This window comes from Coffea arabica, chromosome 1e (genome assembly GCF_036785885.1).
Source record: "Coffea arabica cultivar ET-39 chromosome 1e, Coffea Arabica ET-39 HiFi, whole genome shotgun sequence".
NCBI lineage: Eukaryota > Viridiplantae > Streptophyta > Magnoliopsida > Gentianales > Rubiaceae > Coffea > Coffea arabica.
The window spans coordinates 47,977,094-47,997,343 of NC_092311.1; the positions used below are offsets into that span (position 1 = coordinate 47,977,094).

At 36.6% G+C, this 20,250-nt stretch overlaps 2 protein-coding genes across 3 annotated transcripts; both read right to left on the minus strand.

The window, feature by feature from the left end:
- Window positions 1-898: 898 nt before the first annotated feature.
- LOC113689682 (uncharacterized) lies at window positions 899-7,834 on the minus strand. Its single transcript, XM_027207421.2, has 2 exons — window positions 7,075-7,834; window positions 899-1,580 (listed from the first exon to the last, which is right to left on the minus strand). Exons 1-2 carry the CDS (start codon window positions 7,594-7,596, stop codon window positions 1,107-1,109), a joined length of 996 nt encoding a protein of 331 aa, XP_027063222.2. The 5' UTR covers window positions 7,597-7,834; the 3' UTR covers window positions 899-1,106.
- A 3,717-nt stretch (window positions 7,835-11,551) lies between these two features.
- LOC113709139 (beta-amyrin synthase 2) lies at window positions 11,552-18,650 on the minus strand. 2 transcript variants are annotated; one of them, XM_027231902.2, is made up of 19 exons: window positions 18,401-18,650; window positions 17,985-18,233; window positions 16,135-16,320; window positions 15,955-16,044; window positions 15,633-15,830; window positions 15,415-15,499; window positions 14,810-14,976; window positions 14,510-14,698; window positions 14,281-14,394; window positions 13,994-14,113; window positions 13,362-13,484; window positions 13,158-13,256; window positions 12,954-13,010; window positions 12,815-12,861; window positions 12,587-12,730; window positions 12,326-12,503; window positions 12,159-12,239; window positions 11,989-12,072; window positions 11,552-11,812 (listed from the first exon to the last, which is right to left on the minus strand). In XM_027231902.2, exons 2-19 carry the CDS (start codon window positions 18,183-18,185, stop codon window positions 11,696-11,698), a joined length of 2,280 nt encoding a protein of 759 aa, XP_027087703.1. In that variant the 5' UTR covers window positions 18,186-18,233; window positions 18,401-18,650; the 3' UTR covers window positions 11,552-11,695. The 2 variants fall into 2 exon arrangements, with proteins under 2 accessions (XP_027087703.1, XP_027087696.1); XM_027231895.2 differs by having other exon boundaries at window positions 17,985-18,296.
- Between the last annotated feature and the right edge of the window lie 1,600 nt (window positions 18,651-20,250).

Sequence of the window (20,250 nt, forward strand, 5' to 3'; positions counted from 1 at the left end):
TATTAATTTTTCTATTTTTTCTTCCATTTTTTTTCGTCAAAAACTTGAACTTGTTATCTTCGTTTCCCTTGTTTCCGTGTTCTGTGAAAACTTGTGTAGCAGAAAATCGTGGAGCAACTAGGCCACTCTTATATGCCTTGCTATGCAAATCTTGATCCAAAAGGTCAGGCATATGCATACTACATGCATCAACAACAGAGGCTACAACGGCTGCAGCAAGAAAAAGAATTTATACCAACCCAAACTGCTGAGAATTTGGGATGTCAAATTATCGATTACTGAAGCTTGGCTTCTTTCTTAGAAGTAAATGGCTCGTTCTTAAATACGTGGAATTGGAACCATGATGATGTTGCCAAGAAAAATGGTCCAAGAAATTTCCGAAGAAGGAGGCGTATGAAGTTTGAACCAGGATCGTTCTTCTCAAGCGATGAATTGCCTAAGTCGTAGTAATTTCTGCCCGCCAAGCCCAATGTGGAGAATTTGGGGAATTTTGTTGTTGCTGGTTACGCTATTGAGATTCTTATGTAATTGTAAGTAATTTTCTGTTGTTGAAATTTCCCCCTTCAAGGGCTAGCACAGAACTTGTGTTATCCAACAGCAAGAAAGTGTCAGGGATTCTGTGTATTGATCGGATGTACCTCCCAGCATTGGGAGGAGGTGTAGTTTACCATAAAGATAAAAATCAGCTCTTGAAATTCGACGATTTGATGCTAAAATTTTGTGGGACACCATGTTTGTTTTATGAATATCTTTTGAGTTCCTTGAAATATGTCATCGAATTTCAGTTTCTTGGCAACATCGAGTTTCAGTGTTGACAAAGATAGAAATTGATGTTTTAAGTATTTTGCACTGCCATTGAAGAACAATATTATATAAAGGACTTCACGAAGTATCGGTCTGATTCGAGAATAAAGAGTCAATAATGCTATTCCCCACCAGACAAGAAAAACTAACTGTCTGCTATATCCACTACACAAGAATAAATATGTAGCTCTCTATATGTCTCTGTATGTATATACATGTGTCGAGAATGAATGAACAAGAGCTGTATCCAAAATTAAAAAGGGGAAAGAACTACTCCGATGACTAGAAACAGTTAGGAAATTTTACATAAAAGTATCCAACCTACCAAACTTGAATTCATTCTCACGAGGGGTTAAGTTCAAATCTAACAGCAAAGCTCTATGACTATCGCTACGGCTATTGGATTTCTGAGAACCTGACTGTGTTTCTTCGGCTGTACCATCATTACGGTGTCGTCTCATATGCCCTCCTAGAGCTTGGCCTAAAGGGAACTCAAGGCCACAGATGGAGCATTCATGCGTCTTTGGCTTAGCAGGTGAGTGATTCTGATCATGAAGGCCATCTGCAGCCACCAGCCTAGTCCTTTTGTGGCTAGCCCGGTGGCCCCCGAGCGCCTGGAACGATGAAAACTGCTTGTTACACGTTTTGCAAGTGAAAACTCGGTCCAACGACGGAGGAGAGGAAGTAGTTTTGGCCATGTTAGAGAGGAGCATCAAGCAATTGGCCATGGCGAATGCCTCGACCTCCCTATCTTCTCTGCTTCTCTTTACGGTCATCTAGTATAGTAGTACTAATTTATGTGCTCAAGAAACTGAGTAGGTCTAATGATATATATATTTCCCTGGCAGTAGCAGGACTAATAAAAGTTATGACGAGTAAAGTTTGAAGTTGTGTGATATATATACAAGGCAGTAGGCTTCTAGTAGTTGATGACAAAAGCAGGAGTGAACAACTGAAATTGCACTACGTGTGTGGTGAAGTTGAGGGAGTGAATTTTCTGCATACTTTCCCATGGTCCCTTTATTGTTTGCTTGTAAACGAAGAAATCCAATGTGCATCTAGTAAGTTTGTTAGTACTGTATTATATATATATATATATATATATATATATATAAGTTTATGTGTGAATCAAATATCCTGCCTCAAAGGGAAAAAATGTAAAATGAGTAGCCGTCAGGTTTTGGTTGCTGACTGCAACTGGAAACTGATAAGGTAGGTAACGGTCTGAGTCGGTGGCTGGGAAAACTACAGTAGAGTAATAGTTTTCCTTCAGGGGTTTGTTTAACAAATCTAGAACCTTTGGCAGATTTATCTTAAATTAACTGACGAGTGTGGCCGCGTGGGGACTGGGAAAGTCTCAAGTCTAAAGAATACTTCTTCATTTTTATTTTTTTTTGTGAAAAAATTTGGATAGATTAATCACAGGCCAACACTTAGGAGGACTGCTACTTTACTTCCACCTAGAACGCGTGGAATGAAGGTATTGGTTGACTGCTTGACTTTTTTTTTTTTACTTTCTGGGAGTTTTCCTTGTTACCATGAATGACATTCTCTGTATTCTTCATGTACTTCTGTGTTGTTTGGAAGAAGATTCTGGACTGTGATTTTCGGAGAAAAATTTTTATGTTTTCATAAATATATTTTTCAGTTATTTTTTTTTATCTTATATATACCAAATTACTATAGTATATTTTTTGACAAAAAAAATCCTAAAAATAGCAATTCAAATGGACTCTAATCTTTCCTATATTTAATAATGTATATATTGTCAGTTTTGGATAAATGATAATTATGTAAAATTTGAATTTGAACTCCGATTTTTGCATATATATTATAGATCTAACGATGATACTGTATACACTATCAGTATATATAAGATAGAGATTATTTCCTCGAATGATTAATACACTTTACGACCATTTTTTTATCTCACATATATTACATTAAAAAAGTATTACAGTAGTTTTTCAAAAAAAATTATTCCAAACAATCTATACATTTTCCAAACACATATAGAAGAGTAGTGTTACGATCAGCAATTGGTGTGCCGTTGACAAACCGCTCTTTCTGTATTTGGCTATTTTCAAACCCTTAGAGCTAGGGGTGGGCAAAAAACCCGGTTCGATCCGAAACCCGGCTAACCCGATCCGATCCGATCCGAAAAATAGGATATCCGATCCTATTTTTCTTAGCGGGGCAGACACTGGTCGGGTACCCGCAAAAACGGATACGGATACGGATCAGTAAAATAAAAACCCGCGGGTACCCGACCCGCAGGATATATTATCTAAATATTAAAAAAATAAGGGTTCATTATATAATTTTATAATTTTTAATCCTAAGTGTAAGTAAAGTGGTTCACAACCTCATATTTTAATCTCATATGATCCGCCTCTCCTCATTTTGTCTAAAAAAAGCGAATATTCTTGGCGAAATCTGAACCAAATGAATAAACAAAGAAAAATTTGTGAAACTCTATCATAAAAATTGTTCGTTCCTTTCATCCTTTTTCATTTTTATTTTACTTCCATCGATCTTTCCTACAAATTTTTCATCAATTCAATCAAGAATTTGTGTTTGGAGCTCCAATTTTTTGTTAGCTAGATAATTAAAACATTTGTGTCTTTCATTTATTTATTTATTTTATTGCAATTGTGCCTCTTAAATTTGTCTCCTTTTATTTTAGTGCAAGAAATTTATTTTTCTTTTTCATCATCTTTAATGCAACAAGGTCTATTCCAACGATGTAAGAAAGTTGGGGAAAATTTTTCAAGATTATTTTGGTTATACTTTCTTCACAAATTATTAGCTCTGTTCAATTCTTTTTCGGATTTGATTCCACAATCGACTCATTTTGGATGCAATCTTGTACCATAACATCCTTAAGAAAGTTGAAAAAGTTGTCATATACTTATTATCCTTGTGTTTGTTATATTGTAGAAGGATGAAATGCGTGAGAATGGTGATGTACTCAAAATTATTATAAAATTTCGTCTTATCTATTAGATATTATAATTGTAATATGTACTAAATTTATGAAATCAGTTTGATTATTGGATGAAATATGTGAGAATGGTGATGTATGGATTTTGATTATAATATCTCTACCAATGTTAATTGGAAAGCATATTTTTTTTTATTGGAAAACATGTTGATATTAAGTGAAAAATATTTTTTTATTGAAAAATAAATTTTTTTTAGGAGCGGGTACCCTATGACCCGCCCCTTTTTTTCGGGTACCCGAATAGCGGGTACCTGAAAATATTAGGAATGGGTTAGGGTCGCAAAATGGCTGATCCGATATTTTAGGGTCGGGTCAGCCAAATCTTGTTAGGGGCGGGTACCCGACCCGTGCCCACCCCTACTTAGAGCACAAGTACAACTGCACAAGCAGAAGTCGGTTAGAATTATTTATTTTGAAAAATATTATTTACACATCATTTTTTAATTATTTGTCCTTCCATAATTTGTTTTATCATACAATTTAATAAATAAAAATTATATAATTAAAATGATAATAATATGTGTACCAATCTATGGTAATAAGCGGCGGGGAGGAGTGGAACGTCGATACAAGTTACGTACGCGGTGACCTTTTCTAAGCCGAAGCTTCGTGTTTAATTCATAGCTTTAAGGATGTGACTTTTTATCCAAGTCTAATTCTTGCTTACTCTTGGAGCTTTCCTACGATTCGGGACCTCATTTCACACTTGCCTGGAAGTAAAATTTAATGGATAACAAAAATAATAACAAGAGTTCAGGTCACAATCGAGCCACGATGTTGAATTTGTTGCCGACTAATATTCCACTTCTACACGTGGAAATTCTTGTGTTTTTGTACAACAATACATTCACATAACCAACGGATTATTCAATGCACACAGTCTCAAATTTAACAATTTCATTTGCCCTCTATGAATTTTAAAAATTTTATTTATATTAATAATTTAACCGTAAGAAGTTATTATAATATACATTACTTGCCCTCAAGCTTGAGAATTTGGTATCATGTAGAAATGTTTTTTATAGTTTACTTTTATCTCAGTAAATTTTCAAAAATCTTAAATCAGAAACAGAAGTGTGAATTAGCCTAATTAACAATCAAATGCTCAAGCTTGTCTATCTATGTTAAAGAGTTTAAAATTGTAGTGAAATTTGACTCGTTTATTAATCAAACTAAGCGATGGTTCGAATTTAGCTGAGGGACCAAACTCAATGATCTCTTAGCAATTCGAGCTCAAATTGAGTAGCTTGGTCCTTTTTTTGATTTTATTTCCAAATATAAAATTTTTAACCTAAAAATTTGGTTGCTGCCAATGGGCATATTCCATGATGTCAAGCAGAAACTTTGGTGAAACCTTTGGGAAACTTTGTTCACGTTACATGAACATGTGTAGCACTTAATGCATTTGTCATCATCAGATGAACCTATGTGGATTGTAAAACGTGTATTTTGACTTTTCATTTTGTTATTAACGGATAAATTTAAATTAGTTACGCACGTTCTTTAATTGGCGGGTTGCCAATCACTTTCTGTTTTTTTTTTTAATTACAATGATAATATTTTTATAATATAATCTATCCTAATCTAAGGGGAGAGAGAGTTGGTGACAGTTAAATCACCATTAGAGAGAGCCACTGAAGGTAATGACAAATTTGATGGGGGGTAAGAATTGAACTCTGACAACTTATGTCACTTAAGTTCTTGGTGGTGGGCTGGTGGCTCCAATGACTTTTTGTTAGCTCGTGCATTTTTTGTTTTCGTACATCTAGCACTAAAGCCAAACTATTATTTTCTCCGAAATAGCTTATGCTTGAGCTTTATGGTTTCATCAAACAAATTAAGCTTGGTTTGTTTTCTTTTTCTTTTTCTTAAGAAAGACTTCTAGCCGATAGGGGAATCGGGAGTGTATAATAAAAGTTGAATAGGATTTCATGATCATCTAATTGATATTCCTGCCGGTTAAATTAGATTTTGGTAGTATTAAGCTTGGCCTTGGAAGAAGAAATACTTGGAAACTTGGGTTAATGCTCAGCCTCTACTTTGCTTGTGTTAATGGGATTAAATGATGTCCAACAAGCACCCGAAAAAAAAAAATATATATATATATATAGAACTCCTTGTGCATGAAATCACATTTTTGCTTTGAAAGAGTAAATATTTTGTATACTAAAGACCTAGTAATTAGTCGAGTAATGTGGCTTCACTGGCTTAAGACATTAAATAAGAAACAAAGTTTTGCTTTATAAATTCAAGTTTTTTGTCAAAATAATGCTCTTGCTAAAAATATTCCCAATGTTTCTTAATAGGAAAGTTCTAGTCTAGTTTATATAGTTTCCAACATGAACTAAAAATTAATTTTTTTTTATTATAGAGGCACAAGAAGATTGCATAACTTTTATAATTTCCTTATAATATTTAAAATAAATTCTGCCATTATTGACCTTGCTATTATTGGTCTCTGAATCACATTGGGAATATTTTTTAGCAAGAGTGTTATTTTAGCAAAAAAAACTCTCCTAAATTCTATATCTTGAATTTGAAAGAATGTTTCTCGAAATAAGTGGAGCTGAGCTTTGTTCTATACATTTCATTTGCCAACCAAAAGTTTATTATTGCAAGAACATTTGATTTGTTAGCGTACTTATACCTCGTTACATATATCTATGTTGAGATTTTGTGGAAGACTAGTTAAAGTTGAGCTAATGGCTTCGTGGTTTTACTTAGAACTTCCAACTTTTCTACACCAATAAATCAAAAGCCTCGTCTGCACTCTCTAATCATTTCTTTGAATTTATTTTGCGCTTAACATATTTTTCAGAGAAATAAAATAAAATAACTCCACGGCCACAAATCAAACCAAACCTTACTCATGGGTCCAAACCCTAAACACAAACAAAAATTGGCACTGGCCACATCTATCTTTGTGGACATGCAACGTGTGGACAGTGGCTCTTTTGCCATTCAAAATATATTAACTCAATCTCACCGCATATTCAATAATGCTTAATCATTCATCCAAATCTAATTCGACGAGAAGGGGATGCAATATCCATTTTATCTTATAATAAGGAGGAATCCAAAGAAAAGCAAAAGAGCAAAATTCATATTGTGCTCCAAAACTTGGTATCATAAAATAATAGCCCAGTATGTACACAAGTACCTTTATTTTAACCAATGTAATGAATTGATAACCAATTTTTTTTTTAAGAAAAAAATGAAACAAATGTTAGACATCAATATGTGGACGAGTTGAATGGAAGAATTCAACGGAGGGGTGCCTTCATCAGTTGCCGCAAATCATTCTCGAAAGGCGACAAGTTCAAGTCCAACCCAAAAACTCTCTTGCTACTATTCGACCTCTTCAGGACTGGAACCGCGACCTTCCGACCGTGTGATTCATCGATTTCACGCCTTCCCTCCAACATGGCAGCACGATGTCGTCTCATATGACCCCCCAGAGCTTGTCCCAAGGGAAACTCAAGTCCGCAAAAGGGGCACTCGTGCTTCTTAGGCTTCCGCGGCGAATTGCTGGGTTGAGTGAGAAGTTCCGCCATGAGTTTAAGCTTCTTGTGACTTGCCCGGTGGCCGCCTAGCGCTTGAAACGTGGGAAATTTCTTGTTGCATGTCTTGCACTCGAAAACACGACCCGATGGGGTTGCCGCCTGATCGGCTGCAGCAGAAGTGGTAGCCTCCCCTACTCGAGAAAGAAGCATCAGAAGATTAATGGCCGCGGTTTCTTCTACGGTCTCTGCTGCTGGAGCTTCCTCTCTGCTTCTCTTCACCGTCATGGCTACGAATGTATGAGTATAGTTTCTTTTCTTGATGAGATAATTTAGGTGCAGAATTGGATATGTATATAGACTTTGTAGGATTGCTACGGATTTATGACTATGGTTTCCTTCTTAGGTGCAGAATTGGATGTGGAGATGTAAGAGTGTAGAGAGCTAGCAAGAGTAGTATCAAGTCTGGCTGTTAGGTTTTTTTTGGATGCGAGGAAAAAATGGGAAGTGAGTTGCAAAGTGGAGTTTTTGTGCGATATATATAGGTTAGGTTAGTAAGGTTTGTGAGTGAAGAGTTTTGGGATGCTTTGACCTCAATTTTCTTGTGAATCAAGAAAATGAAGAGAAAGAGCTGAAGGAGGCAGCTTCTGGGTTATCACGTCTGTAATCGCGTAAGCCATAGCGACATATGGTGTGCGAATGACTCACGGATGAGCTAAAAAAAAAAGGCATGCCCCGACTTGTACGGGCAGGTTGTTTTTGCCTTTGGGGGATTGTTGACTACGTTACTTTGACGAAGACTGCGAACCTTTCTTCAACTTTACCTCTTTATTAAGATTTAGAGCGCGTGGTTTAAATTTTGGAGCGCACGCTCTCTGACGGCTGATATTGGTAGTATAAGTATAAGCAACATTTCTAAAGCAAAATACATCCAAACTGACAATGACTTTCATGCCACCATCAACTCAAAGTTTCCGAGTGAAAAGACATTTAACTTAGCAATAATTTGAGCAATAATTTGTTTGGATTGCATTTTTTTTTAATTTTTTATAAAAAAAATTACTGTAGTGATTTAATATATATATGTGAAGTAAAAAAAATAATTAAAAAATGTGTCAATAAAAAACATACTCTTAAATTGCATTTCAAATGCACTCTTAAATTGTGATTATTTGAAATATTATCTAGGATAATTAGTGTAATACTTTTTAATAGTGATATATATGAGATAAAAAATAAAAAAAAATTGCAGAACTGTTATACAAGCATAAATGCTTTCCTTAATGATCAAATATCTAAACAGTGCCCTACATTCATAAAAGAGAATTCATGTGCCAAAAGAAAGACAAGAAAAGAAAAGAAAAATCACGTGGATGAATCTAAACAGCACGTGCAGTAAAGTGGTGTATAATTCATGCAAGTCGAATTTGAAGCATAGATGATGAGTGCCTAATTCGTGTGGAATTTAATTTCCGATAAAGTGATGAAAATAAAACAGAAACATTTCCCCCACGCGCTCATGTGGAGCCTGGTGGACTACCGTTCGACATTTTCATAGAGGCAAGCAAGTCAGCATTTTGCTCGCCATAAGCCTTTAAACGCACACGCCGTCGCCGTCACCCTCTTAATGTGACACGGGAAGAAAAATAATGGAAATATGCACATACGAGGTAAGCACTTGCGGCTTCTGAGCTAATCGACGCGGCTAAGGTTCAAGTTCTCAAACGAACCTTCATCTTTCACACTCTCACTCCACTGACTAGGCTTTTCTCTTTGGATTTTTCTAAGGTATTCCACGCATTTAAACTACACCCAATTTATCTAGATGCTTCTTAGATTTAAACTACACCCAATAATCATAATTATTGCACTCTTTAAATTTAGATGCTTTTCTAAATCAATTACTATTTTTTTTAAAAAAAAATTAATCCCTTTTAATCAGCATCTATCGTGCACCCGTTAGTGAAACTTTTTAGCGCATATATCCTTTAAATTAGCACCTATTAATCTTAGTTTAGATTTGTGTTTTATAATTTGAACTTCCCTTTTATTCCCATTCATTTTCACAAGCCACTTAACAAGTACTCACAATTACTCTGATGTTTACTGACGTACGCTTGCTAATATAGTTGTGATCTCACCACCGAGTACAGACTTCCCAACTACAGTACATCAATGGAACTATTGGAACCTCTGCAATAAAAATAAGTAGGCTAAAACTCATCCTCAGGAGTTCAGAGAATATGACTGGGACCAGAAACTTTGTGCCTTCCATCCCAGTTTTCTTTTCTGCAGTGGAATCTAGAAGAATGGAGAGTAGAAATAAAAAGCAAATAGACTAAATAGAATAACGACTTTTGTCAGTCGGGGGCAGCAGCCGATGTACTTGAAATACATAAATAGATGATGCAATACTGGTTATCGTCTTTGCCGGCCTTTGAAGGTTGCTCCGGCAGTTAGGTTTATTTGTCGAAATTCTTACGTTCGTAATAAAATGTCAGGAATACTGGTTATCATCTTTGACGTTTGAACTTTTGAGTTGATGCAAACTGCAATTGTCAGCAGTGATGGATGCATCACCCCTCACGCATCCATTTTTTATTGCAGACTTCGTATTCTTAGTTGGCATTTCTACTATAAATTGAATAGGTTTTCTATTAGTACAACTTCGTAGCACAAATAATCAAGGTAAATTATCTTTTATTCCTATGTGGTTTGGTAATTTATCACATAACCCCCCATAATTTAAAAATTTATATATACCCCCTTCCTGTTTTCAATTCGAGTGTCACCGTTAATTTTTTTGTTAATTTTGTGGTGTTTTTTGTGCTCAAAATTGGCAGCAAATTAGAAGGAGTAAAATTTAGAGTGGCTTAGCAATCAAAGGATCACTGGATGAAAGTTTCCGCCAAGTTGTGCCAAAAAAAAATTTTTTTTTTAAAAATTTGTGTAATTTATTTCACAAAATATATATATATATATATATATATATATATTTTGGTCGACACAGGGTATCTTGGAATCACCTAAACTAATCCCTACGGCTGAGCAGAGCCCGCCTCTTAGGATGCCCAGTGCATTAATTCGGGGAGAGTCGAACTGTGGTCGATGCTGTAAAGACAGACGACACGACCAGGTGAGCTGCACCCTGAAGGGCATTTCACAAAAAAATAGTGGTCATCAAAATTTTGGATATATTTTGTTTCACATGCGTTGAACTCTAAAATATTGCCCATTGGTAGATGCCTAATGTATTATTTCAATATGCTATCTAATGAAGCAAAAAAGAAAAAAGAAAAGAAAGGGAGTGGTTCACTTAGTTTCGAATGTAAGATACTGATACATGCAAACAACAGAATCATCCAACTCTCTGTATCAGTAGTTTTGTTGATTGAACAACAGAATCATCCAACTCTCTCTCTTTTTTTTTTTGCCCTTTCCTGTCTTGTAGATTTTTTATTTTTGGTATAATCCACAGGTCCTGTTTGCAGATACAAGGTGCTATGCACAATCACAGGTCCTCAAATTGCAAAGTAGCTGCCGTACCTTTTTGTTATGTTCCCTCTATTCAGCAAAATACCACCTCAATTTAATCATTTGACTGGACATATATATATATATATATATTAATGCACAGACTACATACCAACCAACAAATTGGAAACGAATTCCAAACAATTGCAAACTTATTAATTCCTTATATTCTGAGTTTTTTCTTGAAAAGATATTCAACAGCTAAAAAACTTTGCAGCAAATTCATTCCGGGCTTTAACAGAACTTCCACCATGATCACGAACCTTTGTGCTATAGTCCAGTCCTGATCCACGATGACTTTCTTTTTCTGCTTTTACTCCCGCAACGATACTATGTTGCCTAATCTCAAGAAATTTGGTCAAAAATCAATTTGCAAATTGCAATCCCAGCATTTTTTTTTTAAAAAAAAAAAATTTGTCAGCTTATCATCTAAATTCAGATCAGACGGGTCCTCAATTATTAAACAAAAATTAGATAAGACTTCATTTACCGTCTCAGTCCATTTTTCTATTGAATTTGGTTGCAAATTTATGAGACCCCCTTTATTCATTTCAGATCAACAATCGGTTCGTTCTAATCTCAAACCTAGAGAACTTTGAGCCCTCATAAAGCTCGAAGGTCAGGAGGCCCATTTTCTTTAAACTGCAGGTTCTGTAGGCCCAATTAAGTCTAAGAAGATAATACTGCACAATTCTCTTGACAAGGTTGATACAAGTAAATGAAGATTATTTCTCATACATCAAGAGCCAACTTATGAACAAATTTATTCAGCAACCGGTTTTTCTGGGAACACATCTTTGCCCCGAATACAGAATAGGAATAACAATGTACAATATTATGATTTGAATAGATCTCAATTGGTTGGCAATTGAACCCTTTTCCTGTATTCTGCTAAAGCCCACAATGGATATATATTCCTGTATGCTGCATAGTGTAACATGCAGTTCTTCATGAAAACTCCAGTGATTTCCTGCAAAGATAAAGTAACATGAACAATAAATAAGTACTCCTGTGCAATTTGCTCATATATCTATCCACCGTATCCTCCGTTCTGGATGTGTTACTTTTCCTTCTTGTACTTAAATTTCTGAGGCATATCTACGTATGAACGTGGAATGGAAACTTTGCAGTGCTTTCCAGCCTTACCTGTTGTGGGAAATCTCCATTTTCCATCTGAGAATTGATCAATAGCTTCGCTGCACGGTGGAGCGGCCTAGGGTCTCTATCCGCCTGTCAAAATGAAATATAACAGGTTATTATGGAAAGACGACCCTGGTATTTATTGAAACTGCATCTAACTTTAACAAGAAACCTACTTGTCCAGAATGAATTAGCCCCATCATTGCCCAGGCTGTGTGCACCAAATTTGATTGTTCTCCCTCGAGAGGAACGTATTTCTGTTTATGAGAAAATATGGTTAAAAGACTTGCCACTTAGCGATTTTCCATTTTTTGTATCATGCTATCAGTTTCATATGCATTACCTTTTCAGGGCAGGACCGATAGCTTTCTCCCCAGCCACCATCATTCCTCTGAGATTTCAGGAGAAATTCAACTGCTTTGCGAACAGCTTGGCAATTGTCATATGTCTTCCCTGCTGCTGCAAGTCCTCCAAGAGCAAACCAGGTGCCGTATGTGAAGCACACGCCCCAATTTCCATACCTGTAAATGACTCTTGTGTTAGATGATTGAAATTACGGGAAGCTACATTACCCACAGTTTAGTAGCCTGAAAGAGGATTATACCATGAACCATCAGGCATCTGAACATCTTCAAGATATTTAGAAGCATTGGTAATGAAACTTTCTATCTCTTTCTTGCGATGTCCAGGGTATAGTTTTTTGAACAGAATAAGAGCATGGATTGCTGATGAAGTGCACTCAACATACCTGCACTCGTTATCATGGATCCTGAATGAGCAAAACTAAGGATGCAGAGTTTGCAGGGAGAAAAAGGGGACAGAGAAATCTTACTCATGCTCAACAACAATGTCAGCGAAGAATTCAGTTGGATTGAGCAGCTGCGAAGACAAACACAGAAAAAGAAATCAATTTACTCCTAAAATTTCAAATTTAAACCACTGTTCTGCTCTTCTTATTATCGAGAAGCTACCTCTAGCCATTTTTGCGCCCCTGCAGGCTCCCATGCTGATAAACCACCATTTTTACTCTGTAATTGTGCAATACAAAATTGAGTCATTGACAGCAAAGAATCAACTAATAAATCAGCAACAGAAAAATGACACGCTTCAGTTTTAGTATATGAGAAAGCAAGCAGATGGGTTTACGGGGAAGTAGGCAAGAGCATTATGTTTACCTGTAAGTAGAGCAATATATTGACCGCATCATAGAGTCTTTCTGGCTCCAGTTTTTCACCAACAATTTCAGGAGGCATTGTAGAGAACAGGAGACAACACTGATAATTCAAGTAAGAGTCAAGACCGTTTGATGAGAATCTGGAGTAACTGTATTTCATTTAAATGGTTCGAACTGCAAAGAGGCTTTTGGTTGAGCTAAATACCTTTAATCCTTCAGCTGTACAATCAGAAACTTGCCAGCCGTGATCTTGGTCTGAAAAGGTCCATGATCCCTTAGAGATATGGCGGTGCATGCTTCTAAAGTCACCGGAAGGATTATCCGTCACCTATAACAAGTCAAGGGTCACACGAATAACTAAATTTAATGTCTTAACCATGGTTCAAAGTCGTGGTCGCGGTCACGGTCGCGGCCCGGAACGTTCCACATCGGTCTCGGCATATCGGTCGCGGTCTCGGTGAGACGCAAATTTTAAAGTATTTAATATTCTAAAAATTGTTAATAATATAAAAAAAGTATGCTAAACAAAAATAATAAAAAATGGCAAAAGAAATGGCCGAGTCAATCCGTCACGGTGTAACTCGGCCGATTTCTCGTCTTGACTCGGGATAACTCGGAGTGACTCGGCCGAGTTAATCCGTCGCGGTGACGTCTCGGCCGATTTCTCGGCGAGTCAAGTATCTCGGTATCGTTTCGTCACGGTATCTATCGATAGGGGCCGAGACGGTGACGACTCGGCCGAGTCGTCTGGGTCTCGGCCGAGACTTCGAACCATGGTCTTAACAGCAGAATGCAAATAAACTGTAAGTAACGCCAAAATCTTATTAAAATTGAAACCTGAGACTTCTTGACAAAATCATGTCCTTTTCGAAGAGTTTCTTCTACTTCTTCAGTTAGATCACTAGCAAGAAGTGCTTGAAGGGCAAAGGCAGTATCCCACTCTTGGCTGCCAAAACTCTGCGTTTCAGTGCAACAGAGATGCTCAGCAAGTGAAATGGTTAATGCTGGAAGAACCAAAGTGATTATAACATTGATTGCAAGCAAAACATGGCATGCATCAGCACCAACAGGATACCTATACAATATCCAGTGGATAATTCAAATCAAAATGCATTCTTGCTAACCTGCATCTTCATTCCATCTTCAGCCACCCATATGTAGTCAGGAATCCTAGCAAGATGTTTTTTGAAGTAATCCCCATTTGGGTCCTCAACCCAACATGCAAGCATGCATAAAACCTAGAAAGTTTAATTATGTATCAGCATATTGTACCAATCATTAACCTGAAACTGAAAGGCCAGACAGTGTCGTGATAATATGGGAGCTATCTCCTTCTAATGTTTGCCGCCTCACCTTCTCAACACATCCAATTGTGATGTACCGACTGTTCTCATCTTCATAATGTATATGTTTCATGGTAGTCTGCAAAGCCCTCTCTCTCAGCTTATTAAAAGGCCAATGAGTCAGAAGAGGCTCAGCACAAATGTAGAGACTGTCCCATATCAAATCTTGGATCAGGGGATGAGGGTAATAGAGGTCCTCCTGCACAAATAGGTTTCAGGGATTAGTTGTAAATTAAAATGGAAGCATTGACAGAAGATTTAAAGTAAGGGAAGAGGACAAAAGAATTGACCACTGCTCTCATAGTTATACCTTTGCACAAACATGTCGTACTTTTCTCCAATCAATTTGATCATATGGTTCAGCATACAACTCTTCTCTCAGCTGTAAAATTAGGGGTGTAATTGGCCCTACGAATCTTTTTCCATATAAATATGACATTGGCATGTAAACCATTCGGCAGTAACACCACATTTTTGCTGCACTCGAGAGAAAACATGTACAAAATGAATTAAGTAGTGAAAGAATACAGAGCAGAAGTGGTTTTAGGAAGAGAAGTAGCGAAAGATAATTGAAAATTGAATGAGCTGAATGTAAACTATACAGTTATCATGTTTCGGGAATTGTTCATGTTGTTCAAGTTCGACTTAATCTGACAATTTGACACGTTTCTTTCTAGTATAGGTTCCTAGAGCAAGTTGCCAGCAAGGCTGGATGAATCTCCTACCAACCGTGCAACTCCGAGTTTAATGTTCAATTTATTTTTCTTGATGACATGTTTGATCAAGTAGAACTGTAGTAGTACACAAACATAAAAGCCATTTTTCAGAAAAGTAGAGCTCCTGATTCCCCGTCCAGCCCCTAACAAAACAAAACCAAGAAGAAGAAGAAAAAGAAACAATCAAGAATTCACTAACCTGGATGCATAGGAAGAGAAGATGGAAGAATCCAAAATTCAGGGGGCATTGGGTTGGTCCCAGACCAGTCAAATAATCCAAGAATCTAGGGCCAATAAAACAGTTCAGAAGAACTTTTTAGTGTCAAAGTAAATGACAAAATTCTTTTGGTGAAAATATAGAATAAAAAAAAAAACTTCTTGGTGATTCAGTATGATCATTGATCATGTAGCTCATACCGAAAGCCAAGTCTTTCCCCAAGAAGGCATTGCTGTGGCGCTACCATGGTCAAGGATCCATTTCCTAGCTCTAGAACAGGCATTGTTCAGACCACCATCAGGTCCTTCACCAAGAATCCGCATGCATATGTAACTTAAAGCTGTGCAGAACATTGTGCTGTGACCCTCAACATGCAATCCCCAGCCACCATCTTCATTCTGCATTTTTAGTTATTAATCGAACCAAAAATTGGCTAAAAGATAGTTTACTAAATTAATTTTTTATGCTTTATCAGCCCAAAAGAAAAAAAAAGAAAAAAGGGGGGGGGGGGGGACTATGTACCTGATGACAATAAATGTACCGGAGAATTTCTTTCTGGTGCTGTGCTGGGAAAATTGAGTTAAGATGGCCTGTTATATACAAGCACATGACCTACATTTTGCATTCAAGTAAAAAATGTTAGAAAACTGAGAAATTCTTTTAATTGGGATTTTGAACATTGCTTTGATGCAGAGGGCTCACCAGAGGAGGAAGAAAGAACAAAGGGCCAGCATTCTCCGCGGGCCAATGGCCATCACTAGCCTGCAAGGCAGAGAAGAAGTGAACAGCCCTGCGTAAAGCGACAGTGGCCACCTCGTGGGTAATTTCTTGGCCATCTTCTACTTTCACTTGTGGTATGCTCTGCTTAAAATTCTTCTCTCGTAAAAACTGCCATTAATTAGAGGAGATTAATCACCAAGAAACAGCAATTAGACGGAAATAAACAAAATTCCAAGTCTAGGTTATGATGATAGCTTCTTTACTTGTAATCAATAGTTGGCTTAGCAACACATAACGTCAGATTGAAAAGAGAGAGCCAAAATATTCCACTATTTGTAGTACATTTTTAATAGCTAGCATTAGTACGGTCAATTCTCTCTTTGATATTCATAGACGACAAAAGCAGTACGTCCCATTTGAAAGCACCTACTGCACTTGGTTTTCAAACATAAATAGGAATTGGAAGCACATCTCAAAATTAATTCACACATGGATAGTGAATAGATGGTCCATGGCCATTTTCTGAAAGTATCAGCCGACCTAATTATTTCCTGCGTGACGATTGTAACCTTGCTTTGTCGATTTCAATCTTTAACTGATGTCGTATTTTGACCATTGCTGTTGGATATTCGCTCGGAACTTTACCAGTCAAAGCCAACTCAAATAAATGTGGATACTAAGGTTGGTAGTGGGCTAAGTCAAGCTCAAAATGTTTACTTTTTTGTTTTGTTAAGAAACATGGAATTAATCAAATTCATACTAAGTATGTCTGAATCATGAATAGATATTGAATAGATATGGATGTAATGGTACTTATATCAGTACATATTATATGCAGGCAAGAAGGAAATCACATTGTTCTTTAAGCTGTAATACTATCTGAGATACTGCATCGTTGCATGCAAATGCAATATAGTTGGCAGTTAAGACTACTATTATTACAACATAATCTAATAATATTAATTTCTACGACAATCTGTTGAACAAAAATTCATTCCACAAAGTCAGCTTTTGGCAAGTTTGAGTTTCTTGAACGGAGGAAAATTGAGCCCAAATTTTGATCCACTACAAAACTCTAAATAAATAAATAAATATAGACAAACTCGAAGAGATATAAATCGAGCAATTAAAAACATGCATACTTTGCAATTTAAAGGAGATTCTTAATCTTAAAAAGGAACAAAGTAAAAATTACATGCGTATACATACACACATTAATGACAAATATAGCCGGGCCAAGAAAGGGCCGAGCTTTGTAAGGCCCGAGCTCAGCCCTAATTGACAGTCCTAGGCGCGTAGCATATCTTACGACTTGGCAGCCGCCAAAGCTTAAAAGTTAGAACTTGGAAGCTCGCGGGTTTGTTGAATAGCTATCTCTTTTACTTTCAAGCAGTATTAATTAAAGATTATTTCTTGATTTCTTTTCTTCACCAAGTTCTTTTTTTTTTTTTTTGTCTAACTTTTAGAGAACTGCTAAGTCCTTGTAATGTATACAATTGTATATAATTGAATCGGTGGAAATTAGAAATACGCAACCAAAATGGACTGAAAATGAATCGCTTTACTATGTTTTCCAAAATCTGCAGTGATGCACCATGACAAGTGTACATTCACGTTTTACCTTTTTTATACTAGTATTCGCAATACTTAAATACTTAGCAAAGAGAGAAAAAAAAAAAAAAGAGTACTTGGACAGTGGGTAGCCTTCGGCCTTCAGTAAAGAACAAAAAAACAGAATATTAAAAATGTGGAATAGTGGATTTTCTTAGGGGAGTCAAAAAAAAAACCTAGGACGAAATAGAATTAACGTTGTTGAGAAATGAGATAGAAACCTGCATGCGCCAGAGAAGATCAGCGCTGGGCTTAACTTGGTAGCGATTGTTCCAAAACTCAACGCGTGCATTCTCAACTTCTTCCCTTTCTTCAGGGCTTCCGCCGTTCGGGTCGAATTCCCATATCTGCCGGCCAACGAAGTTATTGGTGCTATACAAATAAGGGCTGTTATCACCTTCTGCGACCTTTAGTCTCCACATCTTCTTCTTCTTCTTCTAACAATAAGTACTAGGACTATCTATAGAACACTGCAGAAAATCCACAAGCTGTCCAAATCAGTTCGCTAGCTTCTCAATTTGCCCCAAATGGTCCTTAGGAAAAAAAAAATCATGCAAGTTTAGACATCTCTTGCGCGTGTACGAGCGTGAAAGAAAGCATGCAGTATATACTAGAAAAGCAAGTTCAAGAAACCTACCTCTCGGACTGTAGGTCTAAGGCAATAAAGCTAATTAATACAGAAGAGAAGAGAAGAGAAACACAGAGATTTTTTGCTCTGTCCTTTTTTGGTTGGGTTGTGGGGAAGGGATTGACCACGGGGTTTTTTTGGGTTGTTGGAGAAGCACTTTTCTTGCGGAGACAAGAAATGCAAACTCCTCAACTGATGAGTTGAGGATATTTGGTCTGGACGGAATGGTTTGGTTTTGAGTTGTTAGGGTAGTGATGCAGAGTTTGGCCTGGCAATTTATAAGACTGCTAGGCAATTGCGGGGGGCTGGCGGAACTCCACTGATCACTAAAGATACTGCATAATGGCATCTTTAGCATGGAAATTGAGTGCTGATTTGTTGGTCTTTTATCAGCAACATAGGAGAGGCCCCTAGGAGTCAAAATATGTTTGTCTTGCATTTGTTATTTAGGACAACAATGGGCATTTTTTTTAATCTTTTTTATTTAATTATGTTCTAATATTATTTGAATTTTTTGCTTGTCTTGGGAACACTGGAAGCCGTATGGTATCAAAATGATTCGAAATCTCAACTTTATCAAACACAGAAGTGAGTAAAAAGAAGAATTTTTTTTTTTTTTTGGCGAGTACTACTACCATCCTAATTAGTTGGCATTCTTCTAAACGTCTATTAATTTGTTCCCGATTCTGGCTGTAACGCCAACAACTTATCTGTTTGTATTTCGTGACTCAATACAGACACGCCAAGGCATGTACCTATTATCTATATCCGCTTTGGTAAATCAACTTGCCTGATAAATGAAAATGACATAGGATATGGGACAGACGATCCGTTGCGAGAAATAATCCCTTTCACTAATCTTCTTGTCCCTATTTTATATGTTATCCACCTTTATTAGTTTATATGTTATTAGTTTCATAACAAAAGTATTGCGTTGACTTATCAAGCTAAGTTCATAAAGACTTATTATTGTCTTTATTAGAAGGTCCTTTAAGTTGGGTTTGAATTTATCAGCATGCCAACTGCATTAAGCTAATTATTTTTTTTCATAAAGCATTTAGAATTAAACATGTTTAGGCACATAAATATAACCTGGTTCTACTTTCTACGTTGTGATAGATATATCGCACCCTCAAATTTTGTGTCAGAATTGATGACCAAAAGAGTGAATTAAAGCTATTGAAAGTGGTACTTTAGCAAAGAAGTTCAGAAAGCTAATGAAATACACAGCCGAAACGTAGAGTATCGCATACAGAGATATTTGGGGAATAAGTTCAAATCGTCAATCATGTACTCAACTAAAGTCAACATATAGTACTTTTCAAATAGAAGAAATAAATAGAAAAGGAGGAGGAGGAGAAAAGTAAACAGTAGTGAGCATACTTTGACTTCAACATTGACGTGCGAGTTTGTGGACTAATTGAGCAGCTTGATGAGTATTTGATTGGTGGGTAAATCCCGTACCCCCATTTACGATTGGTTGATGATCAGATTCTCACGATTGCCAAAGTTGATTCCCAGAGGCCACACAAAAACTTGTTAATTTCTTTAGTACAGTATTTATTTGGCAGGCTGAGTGGCGTCTGAACTTGAGTGCGTCTCTGAAGTAGCCCACTTCCTTGCCCCACAGTATACGCAGTCAACTGTGCACTTTCGCTAATTATGATTATTATCCTTTCTTATATTTATATATATATTTTTAATTAATTTTATTTTTTTAAAAAAATCTAACGCTCGAAGTATGTCTTAATGAGTATTGAGTAAACACCTTTTAGATAAACCTATGGTTAATAGTTTATAATTGAGTTTTTTTTTTTGTTTTAAGCATGAATGGGAAGTTTCGAATTAAAGACTTCTGA